Here is a 26,867-nt window from a genome sequence, read left to right as displayed (position 1 = left end):
CGGCCACAGTTGTTGCATACATAAATAGCCCTCTCTGAAACCTGGGGATTTCAGTCTTGAGTTATCCCCAGCAGAAAGGACTCTAGTTTTTGGGGGAAAGTAATTTCCAGTTCATTATAAATCATTTCCCAATACTCTTACCTTTTTACATGTCCACCGCATATGAAAAGAACCTTCCCTCCACCTCTTTACACTTCCAGCACTTATTTGATTCTGTCTTGTAAATCTTAGCAAGCCTCCTCGGAGTTAGATACCATTTATGAATCATTTCCAAATAGTTCTCTTTCAAAGAATAGCATGCTGTAAATTTCAAGTCACTTTTCCAGTTTCTCCCAGAGGCTAAAATCTATGTTGTGTCCTACATCTATTGTTCAGTGTGTCATTGAGGCTTTAACTAGTTCGTCTTGTGTTTCCCATTCTAACAGGTTATATACATTGTAGACAAAAGTTTATCTTTGTTTTGCAGGAGTTCTTTTCTGAATTGTGAGCTTTGGTCCAAAAAACCATTCTTTCTGTCTAATTTAAACATGTAGTATAACTGATGATATTGCAACCAGTCCATAACTTGGCTTCTTAGGTTTTCCATTTATTTCACTTTGGATTCCTCTCCAGTGAAATACAGCAATTTCCCGTCAGCCACCTATTGTCTATCCATATTCTCTTAATTGTAATTGCCTCGATGGGAGATAGCCATAAAGGTGTTAATTTTCACCTTCCAATACCAAAGGCATGCATGCCAGCCAAATTTTAAGTTGTGACCCTCTAGATCCAGGATGTCTGCATTATCCAGTGTAATCCATTCTTTTAACCAACACAAAATAAGATGTATTATTAACCAAAATAATACATTTGCAGGTCTGGCAGAGCAAAGCCTCCTCCATCGTTTATATCTATCATAATTTTATGTTTAACTTTTGGCTTCCCCCCCTGCCAAATAAATTTGGAAATATATTTTTTCCATTCTTTAAAGCAGCCTGAATTGTTTACAATTGGGATTGTTTGGAATAAAAACAGCATCCCGGGCAATAAATTCATTTTAATGGCTGAAATTCTACCTAGCAGGGAAAGCTTCATTCTCTCCCATATCTCCAACACAGCAAATGTTGCAAATGTTCAATATCCTCTGAAGTTTCATTCGTTGCTTTCTGCATTGCCATCCATGCCAACATTCACTGGCCTTCTGGTATCCATAGCCTTGTCTGTTCCTTGCTCCGCCCCCCTCACCCACCTCAATATCCCAGACCCAGATTCTTTCTGAAGGAGCCATTTTCTCTCCCGGTTAATGTTGGTATTGGCGCCAAAACCAGCAGCAAACACGGTTCTGCTATTATTGGTACTGATATCAGTGCCGACCACACTGCCTCTTGCACGTACTCTTCTGGCTCATTCACAGACCATGGCTTCCATCTCCTCATTTCTGTTTTGCTTCTGGTTTCACAAACAGCATTTGTGCCTCTTACTACTGAATTCCTAGCATTTGAAACTGACAGATTAGAGAACTGGGCCAAAACAAACAAGATGAATTTTAACAGGGAGAAATGTAAAGTATTGCACTTGGGCAAAAAAAATGAGAGGCACAAATACAAGATGGGGGACACCTGGCTTGAGAGCAGTACATGTGAAAAGGATCTAGGAGTCTTGGTTGACCACAAACTTGACATGAGCCAACAATGTGACGCGGCAGCTAAAAAAGCCAATGCAATTCTGGGCCTCATCAATAGGAGTATAGCATCTAGATCAAGGGAAGTAATAGTGCCACTGTATTCTGCTCTGGTCAGACCTCACCTGGAGTACTGTGTCCAGTTCTGGGCACCACAGTTCAAGAAGGACACTGACAAACTCGAACGTGTCCAGAGGAGGGCAACCAAAATGGTCAAAGGCCTGGAAACGATGCCTTATGAGGAACGGCTAAGGGAGCTGGGCATGTTTAGCCTGGAGAAGAGGAGGTTACGGGGTGATATGATAGCCATGTACAAATATATAAAAGGATGTCACATAGAGGAGGGAGAAAGGCTGTTTTCTGCTGCTCCAGAGAAGCGGACACGGAGCAATGGATCCAAACTACAAGAAAGAAGATTCCACCTAAACATTAGGAAGAACTTCCTGACAGTAAGAGCTGTTCGACAGTGGAATTTGCTGCCAAGGAGTGTGGTGGAGTCTCCTTCTTTGGAGGTCTTTAAGCAGAGGCTTGACAACCATATGTCAGGAGTGCTCTGATGGTGTTTCCTGCTTGGCAGGGGGTTGGACTCGATGGCCCTTGTGGTCTCTTCCAACTCTATGATTCTATGATTCTATGATTCTATGATTCTATGATTCTATGATTCTATGATTCTATGATTCTATGATTCTATGATTCTATGATTCTATGATTTTACTGCTAGTATTGTTGGTCCCCATAGCTGCATGTGCAAACCAGCAGTGCTGCTGCACCTCTCCAAGTCACTAAAGACTCGTGAGACAAATATTGTGTTGATTTTACTGTTTTCTGATCATACTTTGAGGACAGTGCCTCTGGTGTTAGCAAATGGGCTAACAGAATCTACATTTAAAACCGTGTAAGTTTGCTCAAACATAGGCTCTTGGCAATTAAATAAATGATGTGGCATACACTAAATGTGTGTATATGTGGAAGCACCCTGGCTTCCATTGATGGAAAGGAGTTTGATGGTTAATGCTTTTGAAAATCATTTGGAGTTACAAAGGCACCAAGTTAGCAGCTTATTACAAGCTGTACTTTCCATGCATAGATAATGACCCTCTGATTATTAAGTGCAAGAAGCTGATAAATTAATAGAAGTTGCTCTTGAGTCTGGTAAATAATGTTAAACTATTTTCTAGATTATTGTTCTGTGTTGCAGTGCTGAATAATAAAATCACTCTTAATATTTCTCAATTCTAGTGTTATACACTCTGTCTTATGTGTCAGTGTACCTATATTAGTCCCCTTTCTTGCAGTCAATAGGTCAGTTCCAGGCTTAGTCAAGCTTAAACTACTCCCATTGAAATCAGTAGGACCTGTTAGTTATGGCTAGGGCTGCAGTCCTATGTCCGCTTGCCTGAGAATAAGCCCTACTGAATTCAATAGGTCTTCTGAGCAGCCATGGGTAGGATTGTGTTGCATGTCTCATGGATTTCTGTGGGCCTGTTCTAAGCATGGTCTAAGTTTGGATCCAACCAAATTTCACTGAGAGGAAAGGCTGCCAGTAGGGTTTGAGTATGTTTACATGCAATTTTGATTTCTAAATGTTCATTGACTTTTCTGTTTTACCTTTTCCCCTTTTTGTTCTGCGCAGATGATCGTGTGGCTGGAAAAAATGCTAGATAAAATCATTAGCATTTTCATTATATTTGTGCTAGTGATAGGCACCCTTCTGCTAGCTCTGCTCCTTACAGCAAAGGTACTGAGTCCAATTAAATACAGTACATAGTTGCCTGGTTCTTTTAACTTTGTTATGTTTAACTTTGATATGTGCATGACTATTTTTTAATAAATACTTTAATTTCAATTTTCAATGGATATATGACGGGGAAAGTAACTGTAATGAAAACAACAAATATTTAGGCATGTATTTGCATGACTATTGGGGAAAGTATACTGTACTACAAAAATGATAGTAATAAAATATTGCTATGTATAAACTAGTGAAAAATTCACAGTGTTGGGTCCTTATGAAGAGTCATTTTGGCTTTTTGTGGGCTCTTCGTTGATTCTGGTTTGCAATTGGTTTGGGAAAATAATATTGTCACTTAACCCCTGAGGCCAACCTTACGTTAGGTTATCTGTCAATAGCAAAATAACTGGTTTAATTTATTGCCTTGAGGTTTATGTAGCTTGTTATATTATGACTATATGGCATTGTCCGTATTGCACTAAAAATGTTTTAATGTTGCTTTTAAAGCCTAGGCTGCATTGCCTTTCCATTAATTTAGAACATGATGTATGCTAAGTTCCATTAATTTCATTTACATTTTCCCTCCTAACTTAGGTGCACCAAGAAAGCGTGCATATGATTGAAGTTACAAGCAGCTTGATCAATGAAACTGTAGCCAATCATCCAGAATGGGCGAAGTAAGAATACTGAAATAATGTGATAGAATTTGGAAGAACAATTCTGTAAATGCCATACCCAGTAGTGTACAAATGTTCTCTTAATCTTAAGTCCATAAATATGGTTGGCACAAGTAGAGACAGGGTTTCTCAAAACAAATTACTGTCTAGAATCCTTTGCTGAGGAGGAGGAGATTTGGTCATTTGATATAACAGCATATTTATGTTCTTCAGAACACTTAACTTTAGATTAATACCCCCTTGCTATCGTTTAAATCAGGGGTCAGCAAACTTTTTCAGCAGGGGGCCTGTCCACTGTCCCTCAGACCTTGTGGGGGGCCAGACTATATTTTTTTGGGGGGGGAATAATCGAATTCCTATGCCCCACAAATAACCCAGAGATGCATTTTAAATAAAAGCGCACATTTTACTCATGTAAAAACACGCTGATTCCCGGACCGTCCGTAGGCTGGATTTAGAAGGCGATTGGGCCGGATTCGGCCCCCAGGCCTTAGTTTGCCTACCCATGGTTTAAATCCTTTTTCATTGGGAACAATTAAATTTATAAATAGTAGGAAGGGAGGAATTCTTAATGCTACTGATATTACCAGAGCTGATATTACCAGGCTGTACTCCTTTGCAGAATGCCTGTGTTCAGTGTCAAGAGACATGAATATTTTCTTTATAGGAATCAACCCCAAAACTATATTCCACTAAATGTGAGAGTGATTTCTATAGATAAGCCTGCCATATTATTAGAAAATGGAAATTGTTAATAAGATTATAGTTTTAAAAAAGAAGCCTGTGTGTATATGTAAGGGTGCATTTGACTGGATCCAAAGAATCACAGGACCAGTTTAACATGCCCCAGGGAACTTCAGGTTTATATTCCTTCAACAACAGCCCAATGCACCAAGTTTTAAATATCTTTTGAAATCCTGAGTAGACTTCTAAAAGCAAACAATTAAATGGCATGGGGATCTGCTGTTTGGGGGAGGGGGATAAAAATCCCACCGGGCATGGCTAATCAGTATTTTGTATCTCGGCCGTTTATTATAATGACACAAACAAATTGATCTGTAATAGGAATCTTTTTTTAATTTACTTTTAAATACCAGCTGGCTTCCTGAAGCTCAGGTTTTTCAAAAGGCTTTGAATTCAGCTGCCAATAATGTCTATCAGTATGGCCGTGAATGGATAACACATAAGGTAAGGGTGAAACCAGTCTTTCCGCAACTACCGTATATGCTATAGAAGAGCTAGTTGTTATGCCCAATATCCATCAAATCAAGAAAATACAGTTCAGTAAAGAAATTAAATTAACAGCAGAAAGTTTAAATCTCTGCTCATTTTAAAGAACTTGAACATGGGATCATTCTAAGGACAAAGAAGGGAATAGTCTTATTACTTGATTATAAGGATAACCAGGTTAGAAGACAATTAGGATAGATGCCTTTTTTCAATGTCTTCAGCTAAGAAATCAGTAAACTACTGCTCAAATACAGTACCCTGAAGGATTTACAAGCTTTGAAACACTGATTTCAGATGTTTGTAATGTGCTTAATTTATAAAATCATTGAAGATTTGAACACTTGGCCCCACTCTGTGGTTTCACATAGGTGTTGAATAGAACAGGGAGCAAAATAAAGCTCTGTGGCATACCATGAGGCAAAACAATAATGCCCAGGTACCACTTTTTAGAAATTGCCATTGAGACAGTAGAACCACTGGAGCACAGTCTCCCCGATCGCTGGCCCAGAAAGATTCTGTGACTGATGGTATTGAAAGCTGCTGAGAAGTCCAGGGAAATTGGGAAGGTCATGCCACTCTGGGCGGTTCCTAACACAATGTTAAAAACACGATAAAACATCAAATATTTAAAACTTCCCTAATAGATGTTGACAAAAAATGTCCTGGAGTTGCATGGCAATGACTCGTTTTAGCATCTTTCCCTAATACTGTAGTTAGAATGCCCTCATGGTCCAGAAAGGTCATTTTTAGGAGTGGTCTCCTACATGCCTTTTTCAAAGCAGTTAGGACCACTCACTGTCACAACAAGTTGTTTTCTGCTCTTACAAGGAAGCAACATGTACAATGCTTCCCTGGGCAGGGTCTGCTAGACTGCCATACACTAGCTTCAAAAAGTTTTTTATGAAACAAACAAATAATATATTAATAGTGTTTATGGATTAAAGGAATGAAAGATTACTCTACAGAAGGGGGAGAAAACAGCTTAGCTGAACAGCTAGTGGCTACTGGCTTTCTGCGACTTTTGCAGTATTGCTTGCAGCAGAATAAATGAAGGGAATCCACTCAAGATGGATTACTCTCTTTAGCTAGCAAATTAGTAAAAAAATGTAAACAAAATTAGATTTCCTGATGCTGTATTCACTTTGACATGTTGCCTTTCAGTTATTTTGACATAAAACTCCCTCTTGTATGTTGTAGCTCCACAAAATATTAGGAGACAAAGTGAACAACACCGCTGTGATTGAAAAGCAAGTTCTGGAGCTCTGGGACAGACTATATCATTCGTGGTTTGTGAAAGTAAGTATCCCAGTCTATTGACTCAGGGCAAATTAATATTAGTGATATTGGCAAACTGAAAAGACAAATCCCACAGTTAAATAAATTCAGTATCTCCTGGTTCTTGTACTTGCATGAAGGGAATCGGGTAGGAAATGCCTGAGCTCAAGGTTTACTTCTAGGGTTGGGCGATGTCAGCATTTCAACATAACAATCAACTGGCCAAACATCGTTGAGGCAGTTTCACCCCAGCGCTGGTGGTGGAGGGAGTCAGGCGCAGGCAAGCCCCACCTGTGATTTACCGCCAGGTGAAGACATCATCGCGCTCTGGCTCCCAAACCAGTCCTGAATTATGCATCGATATATCGCCCAGGCCTGATTGCTTCTGGGTAAAATTGTCGGGTGGATGGGGAGAATCTGAGCAGGCTCAGAGAGTTACAGTTTTAATAGTGTGTGTGTATCCCTTGTAACTTCATGCATTCCTTAAATAATTCACAGAAATTTTTTGAGCACCAGTTAAACGTTTCTCGCTTATTTTACAGAATGTAACTCATTCAGGAAGACACAAAGGACACAAGCCACATTTAAACCGTCAAAACAGCTGGCCAGGTGACATGCTTGATTGGCAAGATGTTGCCTCCTTTATTCATGAGAACATTGAGACTTTTCTTTCGGTACGTGCCTTTAATAGTAAAAAGCTATCAACTGCCTCACTGATGTCAGATAGGTTGTTTCTAGAGCTTTGTCTAGATCCAGATCTATTTTCTTTACGTATCCAAGAAGTGCTCTTTTTAGAGACAGGAGAGTCTGACATCCAGTTACATTTTTGATTTGAAAGACCAAAGTATATGGAAAATATCTGTTCCTGTTTTCCAAAATGGATTCAAATATCTAAATATATGGTGTTAATTCACAGAAAAAAATATTCAGTTGAGCAAAAAAACCCAACCTTTGCTTGTTTATGTTTAACATTATGTTTCACCTATTAGGCTAGGTGGTTTTATATTTTCAACATAGTTTGAGTCAATTTGTATTTATAACAAAGAAAATAATGGGGCTTTCCAGTCACAAGATCCACTGCTGTTGGCGCTGATGCTAACAAAAATCTCCATATGACCCTGACACGTTATGTATTGAAAACACAGTGTTTTTCAAAACAGTTCTGCTAAGCTAGTGACTTCAATATCCGATTCTGCTCTTTTCCAGATCCTGGAATCCCTCTGGATAGTGATGAGCCACAATGTGAGCCTCCTTTTCACCACAGTTACAACTTTAGTAACTGTTCTCTTTTACAGTGGCACTGCTCTTCTCAATTTTGTGCTTTCACTGGTAAGTGCAGGGGTTTTGGTTGTTGTTTTTTAAAAAGGGTCTACATTTCTGCAGGCAGTAACTTTCTTGAGTTCACTTATTCTTGAGCCTAATCATTGAGAGGAACAGCTATATCTTGGGCTGTTCAGTGTAGACCATCTGCTGAAGAGGTTGCAGGATCACAACTTGGTTTTCCATTAACACTCTCACTAAATTCTATAGGATTTATGCTTTTCTCTCTGCTGAGACACTTAAGGCAATGCATACACACCCCTTAAATGAGTATTGCACTGTTTTATTATGCTCTGATGGTGCTAAGCAGAGAAAAAAGAGAATTTTCTTGCCTGTGAATTCTACGTTTTTGCCAGATAGCTTCTGCCCTGTAGAGTGGCCGGTCAAGAGTGTCAAGAGTGTGTTAGTCTGCATGAAGCAGAGCCAGCCAGCCCAAGAGGTAGGGCAAACAGCGGCACTTCCGCCACTGGCGGTGAGAGGGAAGTGTTCCAGCATGTGGTGTTGCTGCGCATCTTTCCTAAACCTGGACAGAGAAATTGAGCAGCAAGGCTTTGAGGAGTGCCCTGGCTCTTGCCAAATTTGGTGGGAGCTAGGAGCGTTCCTGCATGCCATGTTGCCAATTGGCTTCATGGGAAAACTGAGCGGCAATGCATGGAGGAGTGCTCTGACTCCTGCCGAGTTTGGAAGAGAGTCATGGTTATGGCAGTGGCAGAAGTTTGAGGGGAATGGGGCGGGGTAGATAGGAGGTAGCAATTTCCATTTTGCCTCGGGTGGCAAAACTGGTCAGGCCACCCCTGGTATGAAGTAAAGGCTATTCTTTAGACATTAGATAGTCATTTCTGGTACCTTCCTAGCTCAGTTCTTTGGTCACATCATCTGCAATTAAAATTATTCTGTTAACTGCTGCACAGAGTGGAGAGCACCTCAGTATCTGAACCATTGTCTGGCAAAGGAGTAGACTATCAATATTTTATTTGCACCAGTCTCTGAAAACTGACAGGTATCCTGTATTCAGTAATATTTTGGTGAGGAGAAAAGTTATAGCAAACTCCATTCTTCCTATATTCCTAAGAGGGTAATTCCATATCAATTGATCTGATTTTCTTAATATTTTGTACACTTGCTGAATGATCAAAACTAACTTTAAATCTAAAATTTATCTCATCCCGTTTTTGAGTTATGAGGGTTTGAATTTTTTTAAAATGACATTTTTGGCCTTGCCAGACTACACATAAACCTTAAAAGCTCAGCCCAGATTTAAGATATTTCAAAACTAAAAATACCAATCTCTTCAGAACTTCATGGACTTTAATATGATATGTCACATGATGGGTTTACTTTAAATTTTAAAGTTAAGTTACAAAATTTCAAATTTTAAAAAGTGATTTCAAAAATTAATACAGTTTTTAAAATTCCCCAAAATGTATTGATTATGTAATATTTCTAAGTGCTACCTGCAAAAAATTTTTTTTCATACATGTCTACCGTATCGGATTCTATTTAGGATAAATGGGTCTTATTGGAGTAAAATATAACAGAATAAACAAGACTTCAAACAAAATATCAGTTACCGGTACTTCAGGCATTTCATTAGAAAGTTATTCAATTGAAAGGTATCTGAAAAGCTAATCAGGCTATTTTTTAAAAAATATGTTCCAAAATGTGTTGCTTTAAATGCAAAGTTTTATTTGGCAAGAGTGGAGAGAGCTTTATGTTAGCATGTGTGGCTAGTTTTTTCAGCGTTTCCTTTGATTCTAAATTTGGCATGCACAGCTGTGTGGCACAACTAGTCATGTTACAGGTGATTTCTTTCCATTTAAGTTTTGTGTTATGACAGCTGCGATGCTTGTGGGAAATTTAATGGCTGGAACATAGCCCCAGGGCTTGTGATCACCTAGATATTGGATATTGAGTTGGCTTATGTCAAGGGCTCTGGCTTGGGAATGTGTGATTTCCCCCCCTTAAACATACAAGCAATGACCTGCGCTAAGAGGCTATTGTAGGTTTTGCTGGGTGATGGGAAAACAACCACAGCTTTCTCTTTAAAAAAAAATGCTAGACAAGAAAAATTTGCTAACAGGGTTGGGTCCCTTAGATGCAAAAGTTGAGTTAGTAAAGAATGGAAAGAATATCTGCCCTTTGGGTTGGATAATCAAAATACAAACTTCAGTGCTATTGAAAAGAACTTGAAGCTAACTTTTTAGGTTCTTTTCTACATTTAGAAAAATCTAACTGCAATGTTGGATTCTTAAGGATTTTTTTTTAATCACCAGAAGTATTTCCTGATTATAATTTGAATTGGAAATGGAGAAAATGAAACAATATTTTTTATGTATGTATTTAAATATATTGAAATCCTCTGGTAACTGCAGCAAAACTCCTTTTTTAAAAAAATGAAATTTAGAGCTTGCAAAAATAAATGGTAAATAAATCTAGCAGACACAGAATTATCCATACAGAACAGTAGTGTAAAATATAAAACAGATGTGTCCACTGATGCAAAATAAAGTGTAACAGATTAGTGCAGCTCAGGGAAGCTTTGCCATCAAGCTTGGGCATGGTGTGGGAGCATTACCTATAGTCCCAAACAAAAGTTAAATGGCTTGGTCGATCTGAGCTTTGTGAGTGTCACCAGACATTTGGATAATGAACAGCCACCATATAGCTGCAGTCTTCAGGGCCACCTTTCCCTCTTGGTATCTTCATGTGATGTGCAATAAAGCTTTTTTAATACCACATATCAGGATTCTAGTTCTGAATAATGTTGCAGCTAACATAAAAAATGATCATTTCTTTCAGGTGGAGGTTATTAGATTGATCAGTGAATATGGATGGGTCAATCCATTTCCTGCAATATTTTATTGCTAAATAACCTTGTTAAGGCAAAGATTGGGTGAGATGGAATGTTTGCAAATAACGCCATCACCGAGCAAGGCTACAGTGGTACCTCAGGTTACATACGCTTCAGGTTACAGACTCCGCTAACCCAGAAATAGTGCTTCAGGTTCAGAACTTTGTTTCAGGGTAAGAACAGAAATCGTGCTCTGGCGGCGCAGCGGCAGCAGCAAGAGGCCCCATTAGCTAAAGTGGTGCTTCAAGTTAAGAACAGTTTCAGGTTAAGAACGGACCTCCGGAACGAATTAAGTACTTAACCTGAGGTACCACTGTATTCCAAATCGTTTTGTTGCCCAAGGTGGGTTTCATCTAGTATGTTAAACAGCGTTTTATTCCCTTCTCAGTTATATTAAGAGGTGGAAAGCAGAATTGCACTCTTCCCCACACCCATCATGCTACAGTGGTACCTCCAATTACGAACTTAATTCGTTCCAGAGGTCCGTTCTTAAGCCGAAACCATTCTTAACATGAGGCGCCCTTTCACTAATGGGGCCTCCTGCTGGTGCACGACTTCCGCTTGCACCCCAGGGCAAAGTTCACACCTAGGGGCATCTACTTCCGGGTTAGTGGAGCTTGTTACCCGAAGCATTCGTAAGGAGGACGGTACGTAACCTGAGGTTCCACTGTATGTTTCTAGTTAACACTCAGCGGCTTTATTTCTTGTCTGTTTGCAGGTGATTTTCCTGACCACATTGTTCTACCTTTTAAGTTCCAGTGATGAATACTACAAGCCAGTGAAGTGGGTGATCAACCTGACTCCCTTGTCACAGCCTGGCCCTTCCTCCAATATAGTTGGCCAGTCTGTCGAAGAGGCCATAAGGTGCACTGTTACTTTCTTACAAGTTGTATGATGTATAGTTTTGGGGTATGCCTTCTTTGTTCTGTTAATTCATTTTCCTTCTGCACCTCCAGGTCACTGGGTTGAGCTCAGGCTCCTCCCATGCTAAGGAAGGCAGGAGAAACATCGGGATGTGGGTGTCTCCCTGATCAGTTTTTGCTTCTGCCTTTCAATGAAGCGTGGGGCGCGGGTGGCACTGTGGTCTAAACCACTGAGCCTAGGGCTTGCCGATTGGAAGGTTGGCGGTTCGAATCCCCACGACGGGGTGAGCTCCCGTTGCTCTGTCCCAGCTCCTGCCAACCTAGCAGTTCAAAAGCATACCAAAAAGTGCAAGTAGATAGGTACTGCTCCGGCGGGAAGGTAAACGGCGTTTCCGTGCGCTGCTCTGGTTTCACCAGAAGCAGCTTAGTCATACTGGCCGCATGACCCGGAAAAACTGTCTGCGGACAAACGTCGGCTCCCTCGGCCAGTAAAGCGAGATGAGCGCTGCAACCCCAGAGTCGTTTGCGACTGGACTTAACTTTCAGGGGTCCTTTACCTTTACCTTTCAATGAAGCAGTCTCTTCACTATTGCCCCTGCACTTCTTTTAAGCTATGTTTTATTCTCTTTACCCTTTCCCCCCTTTTGCTATTTCCCCTTTTAGGCTTGCTTAATTGGCCCCGTCTTTTAAAATGGGCTGCCTTTTGCTTCCCATTTTTCCCCGTTTGGGCTCCTCTCCAGTGGATTGGCTGCCTCCTTCCCTTTTTGTCACCACAGCATGCCAAATAAAGTCCCATGCCACCCTGTTGATTACCTGCAAGCCGAAGCTTGGGGTTCAGGGACTTTCTGACCAAAGTAATAGCTAATCATTTCCCCTAGAAGTTTTATTCTATATCTTTCATTCTTGATCGTATTTTTACTTTTTAAAGCACTATCTAGGTATGTAGAGTTTCTGCTTTGAAAGATGTAGCCTACGTGTCTGGAATATATCTCAATTCATATATCTTGCTGGGCATGCCATTTTCTGGTTTAGAGAGGAAGAAGTTGTGAACAATTTGAAAGGAGGAAGGGAGACTAGAGGAGTATATATGTTAAGGCTAAACAATTTTGCAGAAACAAGTGATCAATTTTTTTGGTACCGGTGATCACAATTAGTCATAGGGTATGGTTATAGCTACAGTTAATTTTTTAAATGCTGTTTGCTTATTATTTTATGTGTAATGAATAGTTTAATGGTTATCAGTCTCTAGAGTCTAGACCATATTCATTACAAAGTATTTCCATTATGACTTTCAGCACATCTGAAAGGAGTTTGTTTGCAAGCATCTCCCAAGTTATGAACCTCACATTGCTATGCTGGGAAAAAACACTTGCAGATTAGACAGTACTGACTAAATGGAAGAATCTGCTTCTGTAAAAGGCAACTTAATGCTTTCACATCTGCTTTTGCAGAAACAATGGTTTGTTGCAATTTACATTTTTCCAGGAGCCAACTTTTGCTGTCTTTGGGGAATTAATAGGCTTATTATAAAAACACAGGCTGCAGTGTAAAAATTAAGTACAGGAGTTCCAAATAATTGGATATGTATTTCTTGGACACCGTTCTAGAAGATGAATTTTGAGTCCCCCATGCATGTTGCACTTTTAGCCACTTCCCTAAGGAAAACTATAGGGTCATTCCAACAAATGTACACTATTTGTTGCATTTGAAGCCCAAGCGAATTGGAAGCTTCCATGTGTGTTAGAAAAAGACCTGAAGTCACTGTGAATGGTACATTTCCGGGTCACATGGTGGAGAGCAGGCTCCAAATTCCCACGGTTTCATTAATATGACTATCTGGGTCTCATAGAGGAAATTCTTTCCATGCATGTTGATATGAAGTGGGAGGTGTGCATGACTATATGGTGGGCATGTCTTCACCAGAGACTCTGCATGGCCTTCAGGAAATGAAAAGGTTGCCTTCCCCTGTCACAGAAAAGTTCATTCACTCTGTGAACTATTGGGATATGAGAATATTGCATACTTGACGCCAGAAGACAGGTTGGATGCATCTGTTGTGTAAATAAGAGCATGTTCAAGGAATCCTTACCAGTCAAGGAAATGAACGCCTTGAGTTGGGGGACTCGAAAGCAGCCAAATTTGTATCCAGATGTATTTGCCATTTAATAGTATTTCTCTCACTTTTATAAAAGTGTACTGCAATAAACTGAGAGTGTAGTATTTTGAGAGTTTAGAATGAATTGCCTCAGCAGTAGGCTGGTTATTGATTATAGCTTAAGACTTTAAAGTTAAAACCGTTAGCTGTGGATGGTTCAGATGGCAGTCACTCATTTTCATTACTACCTTACCATTCAGTAAAAATGGAGCCTCCTTGATAGAGTTATTTTTAAAACTAACAGGGCAGTACCTAACCTGTCTTATGTTCTGCGCAACCGAAGCAGAGATCGTTGAACTTATGTATCTCTGAGTTGCATGCACACCTTTTGCCTGAACCATTGTCCTCCCACTAAGTGGCATGCTCTGTTCTTCCTGAATGCACGAGACCCTTCTTCCCCGAAGCTCCCATTCTGCTTGCTCTGGTGGGGATATTGCACATTACTAAGTTGCACGTTGTCACGGCCTCAGTGCAATTTAGTGTGTGCGATATTTTCACATGAGTGCATGCACACGCATATGGCTGTGGCTTAAAGTTACTGCAGGGTATCTTTCTTTACAGGGATGAATTAGTTCTGGAAGAGCCTATACCCATATCAGTATTTTTGCTCGAAACATGTTAGCCAGTGATCAGGTTTACATGTGTGCTTTCTTTCCGAGAAAGTTTTATGGCTTGCTTCATTTTCTTCATCCACCGTAAGAACCACAAACAGTTATGCTCAATGGGCAGAGTGGTCTCTTTATTTAAAAAAAGAAAGAAAAAGTTTCCAAAAGTGTCTTTGCTAAACCACTCTCATTTTTCCTAAGACAAAATTGCCCAAAATGCTAAAGGTAATTTGATGCAAACTTAACCTAATCTTGGTTACTGAAATCAATTATGATTACTTGTCATAATTGCATCAAGCCACTGCAATCAGTGAATGAGCATGATGATGGAAATGATATGGTGATACAATCTCCAGAGAAAACAATTCGTCTTCAAGCATATTAAAGTTTAAAACATGTAATATGCTAAGGAAAACCAGCGTGAATGCTTGGCTGCAATCTCAACATCATTTAATTGGATGGGTTAAATGACGTTGGTAATCTGCGTGCAATTTGATGGTCTTTCGGTGCCAAGAGAATTGTAGAATTAAGAATAGGACTTACAGCATTCTTACATTGTCCCAGGTTATACTCTGTCTTGCACGTACTTGTTAAACCAAGTATTGATGGAGTGATGGTTCAGAACTATTCCCCCCTCCCCCCGGGCTAGCTTTCTGAAATCATTGGAGTATATGATTTTTCCTAGCATCAATAAGTTCTTCGCTTTTAGACATTCGCTGATTTTAAACCTAAATCTTTTGTGAAACCTTTCCGGAAACAATATTATCAAGTGTAGCTTTTCAAACAGCAGCACTAAAGATGCTGAATGCAAACTCATTGATAAACCTGTTTCTGGGCTGCACCACTTCAGACTGCAGTTGGTGGCTCACATGATTGGAATGCGCTTCAAGGCACCCTTTCTATGCACGTAGAAATTAGCTTATAAGGGAAATGAGTTCTAGTCTAGCCATCTCCCTGAAATGCTGTGTACAAAGGTTTTCTGTGTACAAAGAATGGGCATGGAGGAGCACCCAGTCCTGTGAGCTTCCACTAGCAGTCTGCAGTTTTACCACCTCATTGAGAAATAGGCCATAATTGAGATGGCTGCTGTTGAAGTTTTGCTGTACCTAAATGAGAGAGCTCCACCTGTGAATGTAATTCTGCCTTTAGTAAATTACATCCAAGCAGTTGTTACTGTTACACTATGCTGTGGAGTGATAAATGCTTTGCTTTATTTCTCTGAGACACGTGAAAATTCATGTATCAGCAAAGTTCCTTTTCTGAACTCAACATCTCCGTGGCTTCGAGTACATAGCCTGTAGTAATAAAACTTTCTTTATAAACATCCATACTTTCCAAACAATGCTCCTTCAACATTTTGCTGAAACTGTAAAACTTTTAGCCCATGGAGGTTTTTGCAACTCCAGTTAACTGGTATCCTACTTTTTCTTTTTCTTGCATAAAAGGCCCAAAGGAAAGTTTTCAAATTGCTTCATATCATGAAATATTTTCTGTAATTTCAGATGTAACACTAATTCCAAAAGGTAGCTGTTGTCTTCCATCAAATTCTCAGGCCAGATTAAAGATGATGGTCTATTTTTAAAATGATGCATCATAATAATACGGAGAAATATTGTGTTTTAAGTACTTTACACACTGGAAAATTTTAATCATAGTGTTTAGCGAACTTTCCATTTAAATGGGCTGGACATACTTCATATTTTATTTTAAGTACTTTGGCTTTGTTACGGTTTTCTTTGTTACAGTTCAGCAATACGTTCCAAATTCCTACCCAGCGACAGTAATTAACAATTTTTAAATGTTTGCATTTCTATTTGCACAAATAGCACATTTATTAAGTAGCTCCAGATATGTTTTGTTAACTCACCACAGCTGTGTCTTTTGCAGAAATGTAGAGCAATGCTATCTAGGCTTAGGGGCGTTAGGTTTTAATTGCATTTGAAAATTTTGTGAATGCTGATGTGATGTCTAGAAGTTGCATATTTGAGACAGACACATTTCATTCTGGATAGGAGTGCTTGCGGAGAAAGGTGTAGGTACTAAAATGTAACTTTAGCAAAGGAATATGGGGGTCAGGAGGTTTTTTTCTGGAGGATTCCGTCACAGATGTTTTATCCAGTATTCCTTTTGCAATAGAGCTGCAAACTAGGAAGCCTAGATCACTTTCCCCCTCAACCACAGATGTTGGGCACACTTTTCTTTGTTGTTGTTTAGTCGTGTCCAACTCTTTGTGACCCCATGGACCAGAGCACGCCAGGCACTCCTGTCTTCCACTGCCTCCCTCAGTTGGGCACACTTACACAAGTCAAATCTTCAATCATAATTTTCTGGTAGTACCTTTAAAAATCTACAGTGTTTAGCACGTTTAATAATAATACTTGCTTTACTATTTAATGCAACAATTTATATACTGCTGAACACTATAGAATCTAAGTGATATTTTGGTCCCTAATCATACGTATATTGTGTCTGTATCATGCTTTTTGTTTCAGATTTTTCACATGCATTATGTTTGTCATCCTTACAACTACCTCATCAGCTAGATCAGTGTGGTTGCCATTTTGAAGGCAGTAGGGTACTAAGGAAGAGTGGTTTGTTGAAGGAAGTCTAGTGGCTCCATGCCATTTGTGGCTCAGTCTAGTATTAGTCACTATGCAAGCCCTCTTGTTACATAGAAAGACTACTCGCTATATCAGAAGAATGTCAAACATCTGGTTATGAAGTGCTTACATTCACAGTTTCTAGGACTGTAAGAATATTTGCGTAGAAAATTGGGTATTCCAAGAGGTCCAAGACGCCAGATCTATATTCTTAGCACTGGGGAGGGAAGGTCTCAATTAAGAGCTGCTACATTTAATTTTTTAAGTAGGTTTTGTTGTTATTTCAGGGTAAGCTACTTTTTAAAGTTTGTTTAAAAATAAAATAAATATTGTGAAAATAATATTATGAAAATAATAATAAAAGCACAAATACAAAATGAATAGATAATGAATAGGAAGCAGCAAATTATCCTGAACTGTGGCAGGAAGTAGCCCTGAAACTTCATTTAATGTGCCATTTGTGTAGCAAATAGCTTTGATCTTTAAGGTTTGTTTTAGCAATTTTTAAATACATATCTGCTGCTCAACTAATAGATTTTATATGGAATTATCTTATCCTTCTAGAGGTGTGTTTGATGCATCCCTCAAAATGGCTGGGTTCTATGGACTGTACACCTGGCTGACTCATACTGTCTTTGGAATTAACATTGTCTTCATACCATCAGGTGAGAAATAAAAAAAAACAAGGTTGAGTTTATTTTTGTGTGTAATAGTGAAAAGGACTGTATCCACTTCTGGTAGTTGCCTCAAAATCATAACCAGTTTTTAGCAATAGATGTATTGATGCTCAGAGCAAAGAATCATGTACACACTGGTCCTTAAATGAGGTGTCCATTTTCCAGGAAGATTAGCCATCTTTCGCTTCAGTATGATGAATCATCTTTTCCCACCTGAATGGCAGGATATAACTTTTAAAATGAATAAAGACGTAAGTCCGTGGCTTAAGGCGCGACCAGGAACTTTGAATCCAAGACAAATTATACACTCTTGATTTGATCAGTTACACTGCATCTAAATAGTCCTGTGAATGTTAATGCAACTGTGTGCTGTGAAGAGATGCAATATTTTTAAAAACTATTTCCATTGACGTAATTGTGTTTTTTAATTGTCATTTCTAACTCCAGCCCTTCTCTATCCTTAGCACTGGCTGCACTTCTTGGAGTTGTTCCATTTCTGGGAACATACTGGGCAGCCATCCCTGCCGTTCTAGACCTCTGGCTTGTACAGGGAGAAGGATGCAAAGCTGTGCTGCTCTTGGTTTGCCATCTGCTGCCAACATATTTTGTAGACACAGCAATCTATTCAGATATATCCGGGTAAATATTTCAAAATAGCTTCTTTACTATCATAGGAAAAAATCATTCTGTAACAATACCTAAAAACCCATATGAAACTGCTGAGGACCACCATACCTCAAGGACCTCCTCTCCCCATATGAACCTACCCAGACCCTGAGATCATCCTCTGAGGCCCTTCTTCACATGCCTCCTCCATGAGAGGATCAAAGGGTGGCACAACACAAGAACAGGGCCTTTTCTTCAGTGGCTCCCTGCTTGTGGAATGCTCCTCCCAGGGAGGCTCACCTGGCGTCTTCATTATAAGCCTTTAGGCACCAGGCAAAAACGTTCCTCTTCAACCAAGCCTTTGGCTGATTGACATGAAGTGCCCTTTTAAAATGTGTTGTGGGAGGGGGGTTATCGGTTTGCTTTTGTTCTTATTTTATGTATCTTATGTTTTTATATGGTAAATTTATGTTGTGAACTGCCCTGAGTTCTGTGAATGAAGGGTGGTGTACAAATTTTAATCATTATCGTTATCAACATAACCTAAAACTAATTTTTGTGCTTAACTATTAGATAGAACAATAACCATAAAATTAGTTTTATTACTTATCTGTTACATTAAGAAGCTGGACCAGTTTGCAAAAGGCCTACCCAAAGGCCCTGTGCACACAGTGCTTTCAGTGTGTGGAAGTCTAGTGATCCCAGAAGTGGCGCAGGAATAACTTGTGGGCAGTTAGTTGTGCAGTTTTGTTCTGACACCATCAATGTGCTCCACACACTTAGACCCTTATCCAAAGTTGCCTGCTTAGTTTCCCCAGAAACCCTCCACCATCTTACATAGATGTTAAAGTTATAGCTTAACTGAAATATATTGTGCCTAGAGGAAGCACCCTTCTTTTAATATTTGTAATGCAGCTAATACTTTGGGCATACGACCCCTTTATAAATGTTCCTTTAAAAGGTATGCTTGGAAATGAATGCTAAATTTTATTCTCTAAACTTTTGGTGGGAAGGGGTTAGAATTAGAATATGATTGTAACTTAACTGGGCGTGTTGTGCTTCCAGAGGGGGCCACCCATACCTGACGGGCCTTGCAGTAGCTGGGGGAGCCTATTACCTAGGCGTGGAAGGAGCCATCATAGGACCCATACTGCTCTGCACACTTGTGGTTGCCTCCAATATCTATAGTGCTATGCTTGTGAGCCCCACAAGTGCATTGCCCACGCCATCACAGATGCCTTGGCCTTTGCAGATATACCGGTAAGCTTCTACAGTAGTTGTCACATAGTATTGTCTCTTAGTAAGGTATTTCTTAATCTGTAGTTTACTGACCTCTCCCTTTATCTTTAACAACCAAAGGGCAGAAATAATAAATATTTGAAATATCTAGAAATCCAAAACACCCAGGGGCACAATCCGACCCAAAAGAAAAGTCTCTGGTAATTAAATTATGCCCTTCTTTAGCTATTTGATCCCTGAATTCAGTTAGTAAGAAAGAGCAAGCAGGGGGAAGGGGGAGGAAGAAGTTGTGTTTCAACTGAGGAATCATGATACGCTGGACATAATAGATCACAAATTGTGGGGCAGCCCCCTTGGAAACCTCAAGACACTGGGAGGCAGTTCTGCAGAATGGAGAGCATCCTACAGCAGGCAGATCCAGAGACATTTGACTCTGCAGCCACAGGAACTGAATAATAGAATCATGAAATTGTAGAGATGGAAGGGACCCGCGAGAGTCATCTTGTCCAAGCCCCTGCAATGCAGGGATCTCAACTAGATCATACATATAGAAGAGGCATGGAGTACATAGGAGCTTCTGATGGCAGCAGCTCCTCCACCTGCTTCCTTGACCGGCTGGCTTGAGAAGGGCATGTGAAGCACCCTGTTCTAGTTCTCTTCTTCTGTTAGTATTGTAATTTGTATATGTTGATCAGTGGGCTGCAAATATGCAGCTGTGTGCACAGTTTCTATATCCACCTATCTATCTGCCTGGTGCTTATAGTAAAATAAGTTTAGAAGTGGGGAGCGGGGAGGGGGGGGGGACGACTAAGTTCCAAAGAGTTGAAAAGCACAAGTTTAACAATACCAGTGCGTTTCAGTGGTTAAGAGTGTTATATTAAGACCAGAGATGCTAACTCACTGGGTTCCCTTGGACAGCTCCTTATCTCTCAGCCTATCCTATCTTGCAGATTGTTGTGAGGATATAAATAGAGCCCCGGTGTAAATGCAGGTCAAGATCCAACATTGTGCTATCAGAGGTGATGACAGGACTTCGCTTTCCTCTCTTTTCCCTTGGCCCCCACAGCTGCTCCAGAGTGCCCCCCAAACCTCCTGAGCAGATGACGGGGGAGGGGAGGAAAATCCTGTTTGCACAAGCAGATGGTTGTTGTACAAGTGAGATGCCAGAAATGGATGTCAATTCTAATAAATAAATAGTGTAAGAAATTTTAATAAATATTTTTTGTACTAATGCCTAAGTGGACAGACTTAACAGCATATGCAGAAGAAATCTGTTAGCAAGACAGTAGATAAATGAGTGTCAAAATACATGGGTGCTCATTATCTTATAATTGATTATATTTATTTCAAGCTATTCCTTTAACTGCAGCCGTATTTAACCATACATGTTGGGTCTTTTTCGCAAGTTCATTTCAAGTATAATATTACATTCAGGAATCCTGCATTGTAGTTTAAATTTGAGATTCAGTGGTCACAAGGAGGACCTCTGGTCAGTTCAGATTTTGGATAACTCTTCACACACACACACACACACACACACACACACACACACCCAAATACTCTCCATTTCTTTGTAACTTTTTGGAGAAGCTGAAAAAACTACTGGTTGTTCCAAGCATTCATAAATATTTTATCCTTTATTTTTACTGAAAGTTTTGATACCTTTCCCCTTTATAGGTCTTCTAGAGAAAGTCCTGAGGAACAGAAAACTGCCACGGAATGACACATGGAGTATTTAATTGCTTCTTTAGGAAGAACTCCTCTTTCTTATGCGAGCCTTGAGCTCAGGAGAGTCGTGGCCTTGGATCCCTTCTCCAGCTGTGCCTCCTGACAGCTTTCACTGATGCAGCATTCCCTGTTGAGCATCCCTGTTGACACACGTTGCCTTAGGTCACGCACATTTCCTTTGTAAGTGGAAGTGTCTGCTGCCTGTTGTTTGCTTATTACACAGACCTGGGATTTGGGTGCCTGGTTTGCCAAATAATTCCTCTTAAAAAACCACACCTTGCATCAAGTTTTGTTGACTTGATTCTAGGTCGGAGCCTGTTGTAAATTCAAATTTGATATTAATATTTTTTGCTACCTGCGTAATAAGATTCTAGGTGTTCAGTTCCCACAGCTTTTGCTCTTAGAATATTCTCGTCTCAAGGAGGTATAGCTATTAAACCATTAAAGTCTAGCACCTGCTAAAAGTTAAGTATAATTTTGTGCAAATTTATGAAGGATGCCTTATTGCAACTTCATAGTCACCTTTTAATCAGCTATTAGTAAGACAGCAATATTAGTCTTGTCAGGACGCTATACCAGTGGTGGCTATATAACAGACTTACAGAATTCTTTGCAGTATGGCTTGGGGAGGGTGGTGGTTTAAAACAGCTTTGTAACTAAACTTTTTCATCTAATCTCAGTTCAAGCAAATTTCTCTACTGATGAAGCATAATCAGTGCACTAAAGTAAAAACAGACAATGTACTCAAAATAATTTGTGCAAATTTATGAAGGTGCTTTAATATTTTTTAGGAAATGTCGCACTGGATTAATCTATCTAGCTCTTACTAGTGATGAAGAATAGGATGTTGTTTACATTGTATTTTTAAAGGTATTAACAGAGTAATGAATCAGGGTGGAAAGAGAAATCTGTTCTATAGATTCTCTGGGTATGTTACTGAGGAATGTGACTGTCAGCATATAGCACAGGAATGTTCCATGCTGGCTAAAGGTTTTTGACTTGAAATAGAGATTTGTTAGCACCAAAGAAAATAATTGTGATTTGGTGGTTAAGAGGTGACAAGCTAAAGACACTCAAAAATACTTGTTTAATGAATGGATTAAGACAAAGCACTTTTAATGGTTATACTTACTTAAAACAAAGTAAAACCATAATATCAAAGTGTCTGCTTCTACGTTTAGTCTTGAGTTCCTACACTAGTGCACCCATTGCATGCATTTCATATCCATATAGCTTCCAGTACATGAAATCTGTCAGCATCAGACTATATGGTAACTAAAGGGTTTGATCCTGTACACATTAATGGTTATAAAAAAAACACCATAAGATGGCAGTGTGCATCTTATGGACTATATTAGGACCAGTGGTTGGTTGGTTGATTGGTTGGTTGGTTTTCATTTGAAGGTGTTATAAATAATATCTGTTATGTTATGAGTTAAATCCAGTCAACTGCAGTTCAGTGCCTGCATGCAGAAGAAACCCCGCAAGGTATAATGAAGCCCTCTTCTCTCGCTCCCCACCCGCAACACACACAGATGGGTGCAGATGCATCATGAAACTTGGCAGCTGCAGAGGACGTGAGGCCTAAACACACCAGCTTAATCCAGGAACGTACTGAGTTCTCGTTCTCTGAGTGGGGATGGCTATCTAGCTGGGACTTTGAGAGACACAACACAGGCCCTCCCATTCACCTCAGTGACCTTGTGTGGTATCTGTTCCTGCAGAGGGTGGAAGGAGGATGCAGGACTCTGACCTTCCTGTAGCTGTGTCTCTACACTGCACTCCTTGTGGACTGGGTTGAAACTTGTATGTGGAGAAGCTAAAATGAAATCGTGCATAAATACCTTGATGTGTTTGGGAAATGAATCCAGTCATTGGAAGAATTGCATATTTTAATGTCCGCATTTCACAAGTTGTAGGTACAAACTATCACGTGCCTGTTTTGAGGCTACTTTTGTAAAGTTTGTTTTGAACACTGGAGTTTGTATTTATTTCTTGACTTAGCAAGTTGAATCCTTCAGACTAGAAGGTTCTGGGGTCAAGTTAGCTTTTGCATACGTTGAAATAAATGAGCACAGCAGCATTGTAGCTCAAGAGTTATATTTCCTTCCATTGGTGAAAAGGAACAGTTGACAATATCTGTGTCCGATTTAACATTGGCATTAATAAAAGATGAATGGAAATGCCATTACTGTGAACAGATGGCAGTGGAAATGTATATTTCAGTTTCTGGGTCTGTTTGGGGTACGGTTGTCCTTAAATAGGTTACTTATGAAAACCTGAAGTAGCAGGTACCATATTAGATGAGACATTTCCCTTTCGTGCAGGAGGAAATACCTCTCCTGCAGTGGTCTCTGCTCTGACCCACATAACATTATTTAAAAATAAAGTGTGCACTTTGTTTTCTTCAAAATTGTTCTTTATTCATATGCAAGATTGGTTTAACACTCAGTTATGATCCATTAATATCTATGTAAAGGAGGGGTCCATGGGTTACTAGCATGGCACAGGAGCTGTTTGTGTGGCCTCTCTTTCATCAGAGCAAGGCATCCAACTTCAATATTATTGAAGTGGCATTGGCATCCGCCATGCAAAAGCAGCTCCCATGCCACTCTTGGAGCGTGAATTGCCTTTGAGTATACCCTGCCTCCAGCTGGTTGTCTTGCCTAAGGCCGATTCATGAGCAAAATCTGCCTAATTGCTTCAGCCTGCCTGTAGGAAATATTTGGCCACATTTGTTTTGGGTTTTTAATGGTGAGCTCATATTAAAAGACTTCGTAATTTTTAAGAACTATGTTTATTTTCAGTTTGCCAGAATATTTTTCACAGATAGCTTTTAATCAAAGTCAGCAATACTAAAAGTGACAAGAATTGGATTTCAAATCCAGTAAACCACTTCCTAGCCACTTCGTTATTTTCCTAATACAGTTTTATCTTGGTTCTTGGACAGAATCTGTTCTAGAAGTCCATTCAACTTCTGAAAATGTTTGAAAACCAAGGCATGGCTTCTGGTTGGCTGCAGGAGCTTCCTGCACTCAATTGGAAGCCGCATCAGATGTCCAGCTTCCAAAAAAAGTTTGCAAACTAGAACACTCACTTCCGTGGTCGTGGCATTTGGGAGCCAAAATGTTCAACTCACAAGGCGTTCAAAATCCAAGGTACGACTGAAATTGCTTACAACTGCAAAAAACAAAAAAACAAACAAACAAACAAAACTTAACAACTTCAATTCTAAAAATAAAGGCTAAAAATAAAGGCCCCTTCACTTCATCAAATCTGGCCCTCTTTGAAAAAAGTTTGGACACCACTGGATTAGAGAGACAGTGTCTCTAATAGATTTCCCTTCTAAAATACAGGACTGCCCAAAGTCTGACAATTTTCCCTTCCTTTCAACATTTAAGAGTACACATGGTTCATTGTGGCTTTCTGAATGTATTTTATGGCTATAATAATAGTGTTACATGGTCATCAGAATTCTGGAGAAACAAGTTAGCATTTCCAGTTACTAGGAAACTTACAGAGGTAACAAAAATATTTGGGGACCATTTCTATGGTGTAAATCTGTATGTACCTTGTGTATACAACTGAGTTATGTTAAACCTTCAGATCATTTTAGCGGACCATCTTTACTATCATGTATCCTTGAAATTTTGAAGTTTTGTGACACCTGCGTGATAAAAGTAAGGAGTATTTTCTGAGGACATTAACTGTCAGACAAAATTCTGCTAACTAGTAATGCAGTCCAATGCATAACTACCAAAAGTAAGACCACTGAATGCAGTCAACTTTACTCCCTGATAAGTGGGCTTAGGATTGCAGACCAAATGAAAGTGCTCTTATGGAATAGTGGCACAAAACCACATTTTTCAGCTAAAGTATTTTGGAATGTACTCTCACGGTGTACAATGCTGGGTACTCAAACATTTTACCATCTTTGTTACCATATTATTCGTACTCTTGTCTGTAGCTGCCCATTACACTATGGTCCATGAATGGAATTGGTTTGTTTCCCACTAAGCAGCTTGGGTTATTATGTTTTGCAAATACCAGAAATCAACTTTATGCCTACTGCAAAGAAGCCCCTTCAGTAGAGGCCTACTGCAAAGAAGCCCCTTCATTGCATGGCATTAGGTATAACTAATTTTTTAAAAGGATATTGAAAATACTCTTAAGAATCCTGAATTTTAGATAGGAAGTAAAATGTTAAAATACTGACATTTTGAAACAGTGAAAACTACTTACATTGTGAGACTGACTGGCTAGCTTACCTCTTTTTACAGTGAAACTTTATTTGCCTCAAGGTTAAAAACAATTAGCTCTTTTAAAGTGTTCTTAGTGTATTGCAACTTAAATAAATTACATTAAATTTTGGAGACAGAACATGAGCAAATTTGCATTCAAGCTTTCAACAAAAATATTAAACCATTTCTTTAGACTGCAGATTTTATGTTCTGACTGAGTACTACTTCACCCAAGATACTACTTTTGAAAAACTGTGTACACTGTACAGTGAAGCATATGCCAATGTGTTTCTCGTAATATGTGTTTTGGAAGCCATAGTTTGTGGCAAATTTGTGCAACATTTATACAGGTAAAATGCACATGTAGTAGAAAGGCACATACATTTTCCACACAATATTGAGCACCCAGGAAAACAATCCTAATGTGTGTGAAGTTTTCTTTAAAAAAACTTACCGTGCGTGAAGAAGCCCTAGTTTACTAAACCTCAAAATATAATCTTCCAGTTGCTTTATTAAAGACACAGGGGTATCACATCATCAAAATGTGGGAAGACTTGTCTGAACTGAGTAGAAATTTTATCTACAAGTATATTCAAGCCTAGTCATTGATTTCATTTCTGGTAGAAGAATGAATGAAGCTGCTATTGGGGGATAACATTGGAGATTGGTGGCTTGAATGCCAAATGCACAAGGCCACACCTAAAAATGGACACGACTTTCACCACTGGGAATATTTTATTTTTTGTAGTCTGACCTAGAGCATTTATGATAAGCTTTTATCATGGTATATATTTAAGCTTCACACCTTTACAAATGATATTTTTCCAAATAAAATTCTACATTGAATGTCTAAAAACTATTGCAGGCTTGGTGTATTCTTTAAAAGTTTAAAGAATTTGGGTCTGACCCTACAACTGTTGCTATAAATGTTTAAGTAAGTTAGATGTTGACATTTCACTTGGAAACTTTGTAGGTGTTTGGCTGCAACTCCCAGAGGGCTTCCCAGAGTCTTAAGGATTTCACTTCCCCACAAGCCGGGCACAATCGTGGTTCTCCCAGGAGAGAGACTTCTGCTCTTTCAGACCAGCCCTGCCAAGTGGCGGGGTTTCTGGTGAGCTCTCTAGAACTTTTGTTTTTAATAAAGAATCCACTCCACCCCGTGCATCCCTGCTTGAGGATCACATTGACTTGGACCTCAGTGCAGTGATAGCCTGAGGTAGCCACTCCACTTAGGGTTGGATCGCCCACCAACAAATGTGACCAAGGACAGACCTTCACACTCAACCCAAGGAGATCAGCTTGGGGCACCAGTTCCAAGCATGCAGCAGAGAGCCCACCGCCACCAGTCAACATAAGCTCTGCTGCAACTGCTTCCAACCAGTTTCCTGGGACTCTTCCCAAAACAACC

General features: G+C 39.6%; 1 protein-coding gene across 3 annotated transcripts in view; it reads left to right on the top strand.

Moving 5' to 3' along the window:
• Window positions 1-26,318, top strand: part of TMEM245 (transmembrane protein 245) — a 55,171-nt gene extending 28,853 nt beyond the window's left edge. For 2 of the 3 annotated variants that reach the window (XM_028703024.2, XM_028703023.2), the window contains 11 exons: window positions 3,294-3,398; window positions 3,987-4,069; window positions 5,167-5,257; window positions 6,497-6,595; window positions 7,117-7,248; window positions 7,781-7,903; window positions 11,464-11,609; window positions 17,533-17,633; window positions 18,110-18,284; window positions 19,317-19,511; window positions 21,168-26,318. In XM_028703024.2, the coding sequence (XP_028558857.2) occupies window positions 3,294-3,398; window positions 3,987-4,069; window positions 5,167-5,257; window positions 6,497-6,595; window positions 7,117-7,248; window positions 7,781-7,903; window positions 11,464-11,609; window positions 17,533-17,633; window positions 18,110-18,284; window positions 19,317-19,511; window positions 21,168-21,213 (1,296 nt within the window). In that variant the 3' untranslated portion in view covers window positions 21,214-26,318. The remainder of the gene's footprint in view (window positions 1-3,293; window positions 3,399-3,986; window positions 4,070-5,166; window positions 5,258-6,496; window positions 6,596-7,116; window positions 7,249-7,780; window positions 7,904-11,463; window positions 11,610-17,532; window positions 17,634-18,109; window positions 18,285-19,316; window positions 19,512-21,167) is intronic. The other variant, XM_077917626.1, reaches the window with a different exon arrangement.
• The last annotated feature ends 549 nt before the right edge of the window (window positions 26,319-26,867 follow it).

The sequence above is a fragment of the Podarcis muralis genome, chromosome 13, assembly GCF_964188315.1.
Source record: "Podarcis muralis chromosome 13, rPodMur119.hap1.1, whole genome shotgun sequence".
In the NCBI taxonomy this organism is placed as follows: domain Eukaryota; kingdom Metazoa; phylum Chordata; class Lepidosauria; order Squamata; family Lacertidae; genus Podarcis; species Podarcis muralis.
This window is presented reverse-complemented; position numbering and strand designations above follow the sequence as displayed.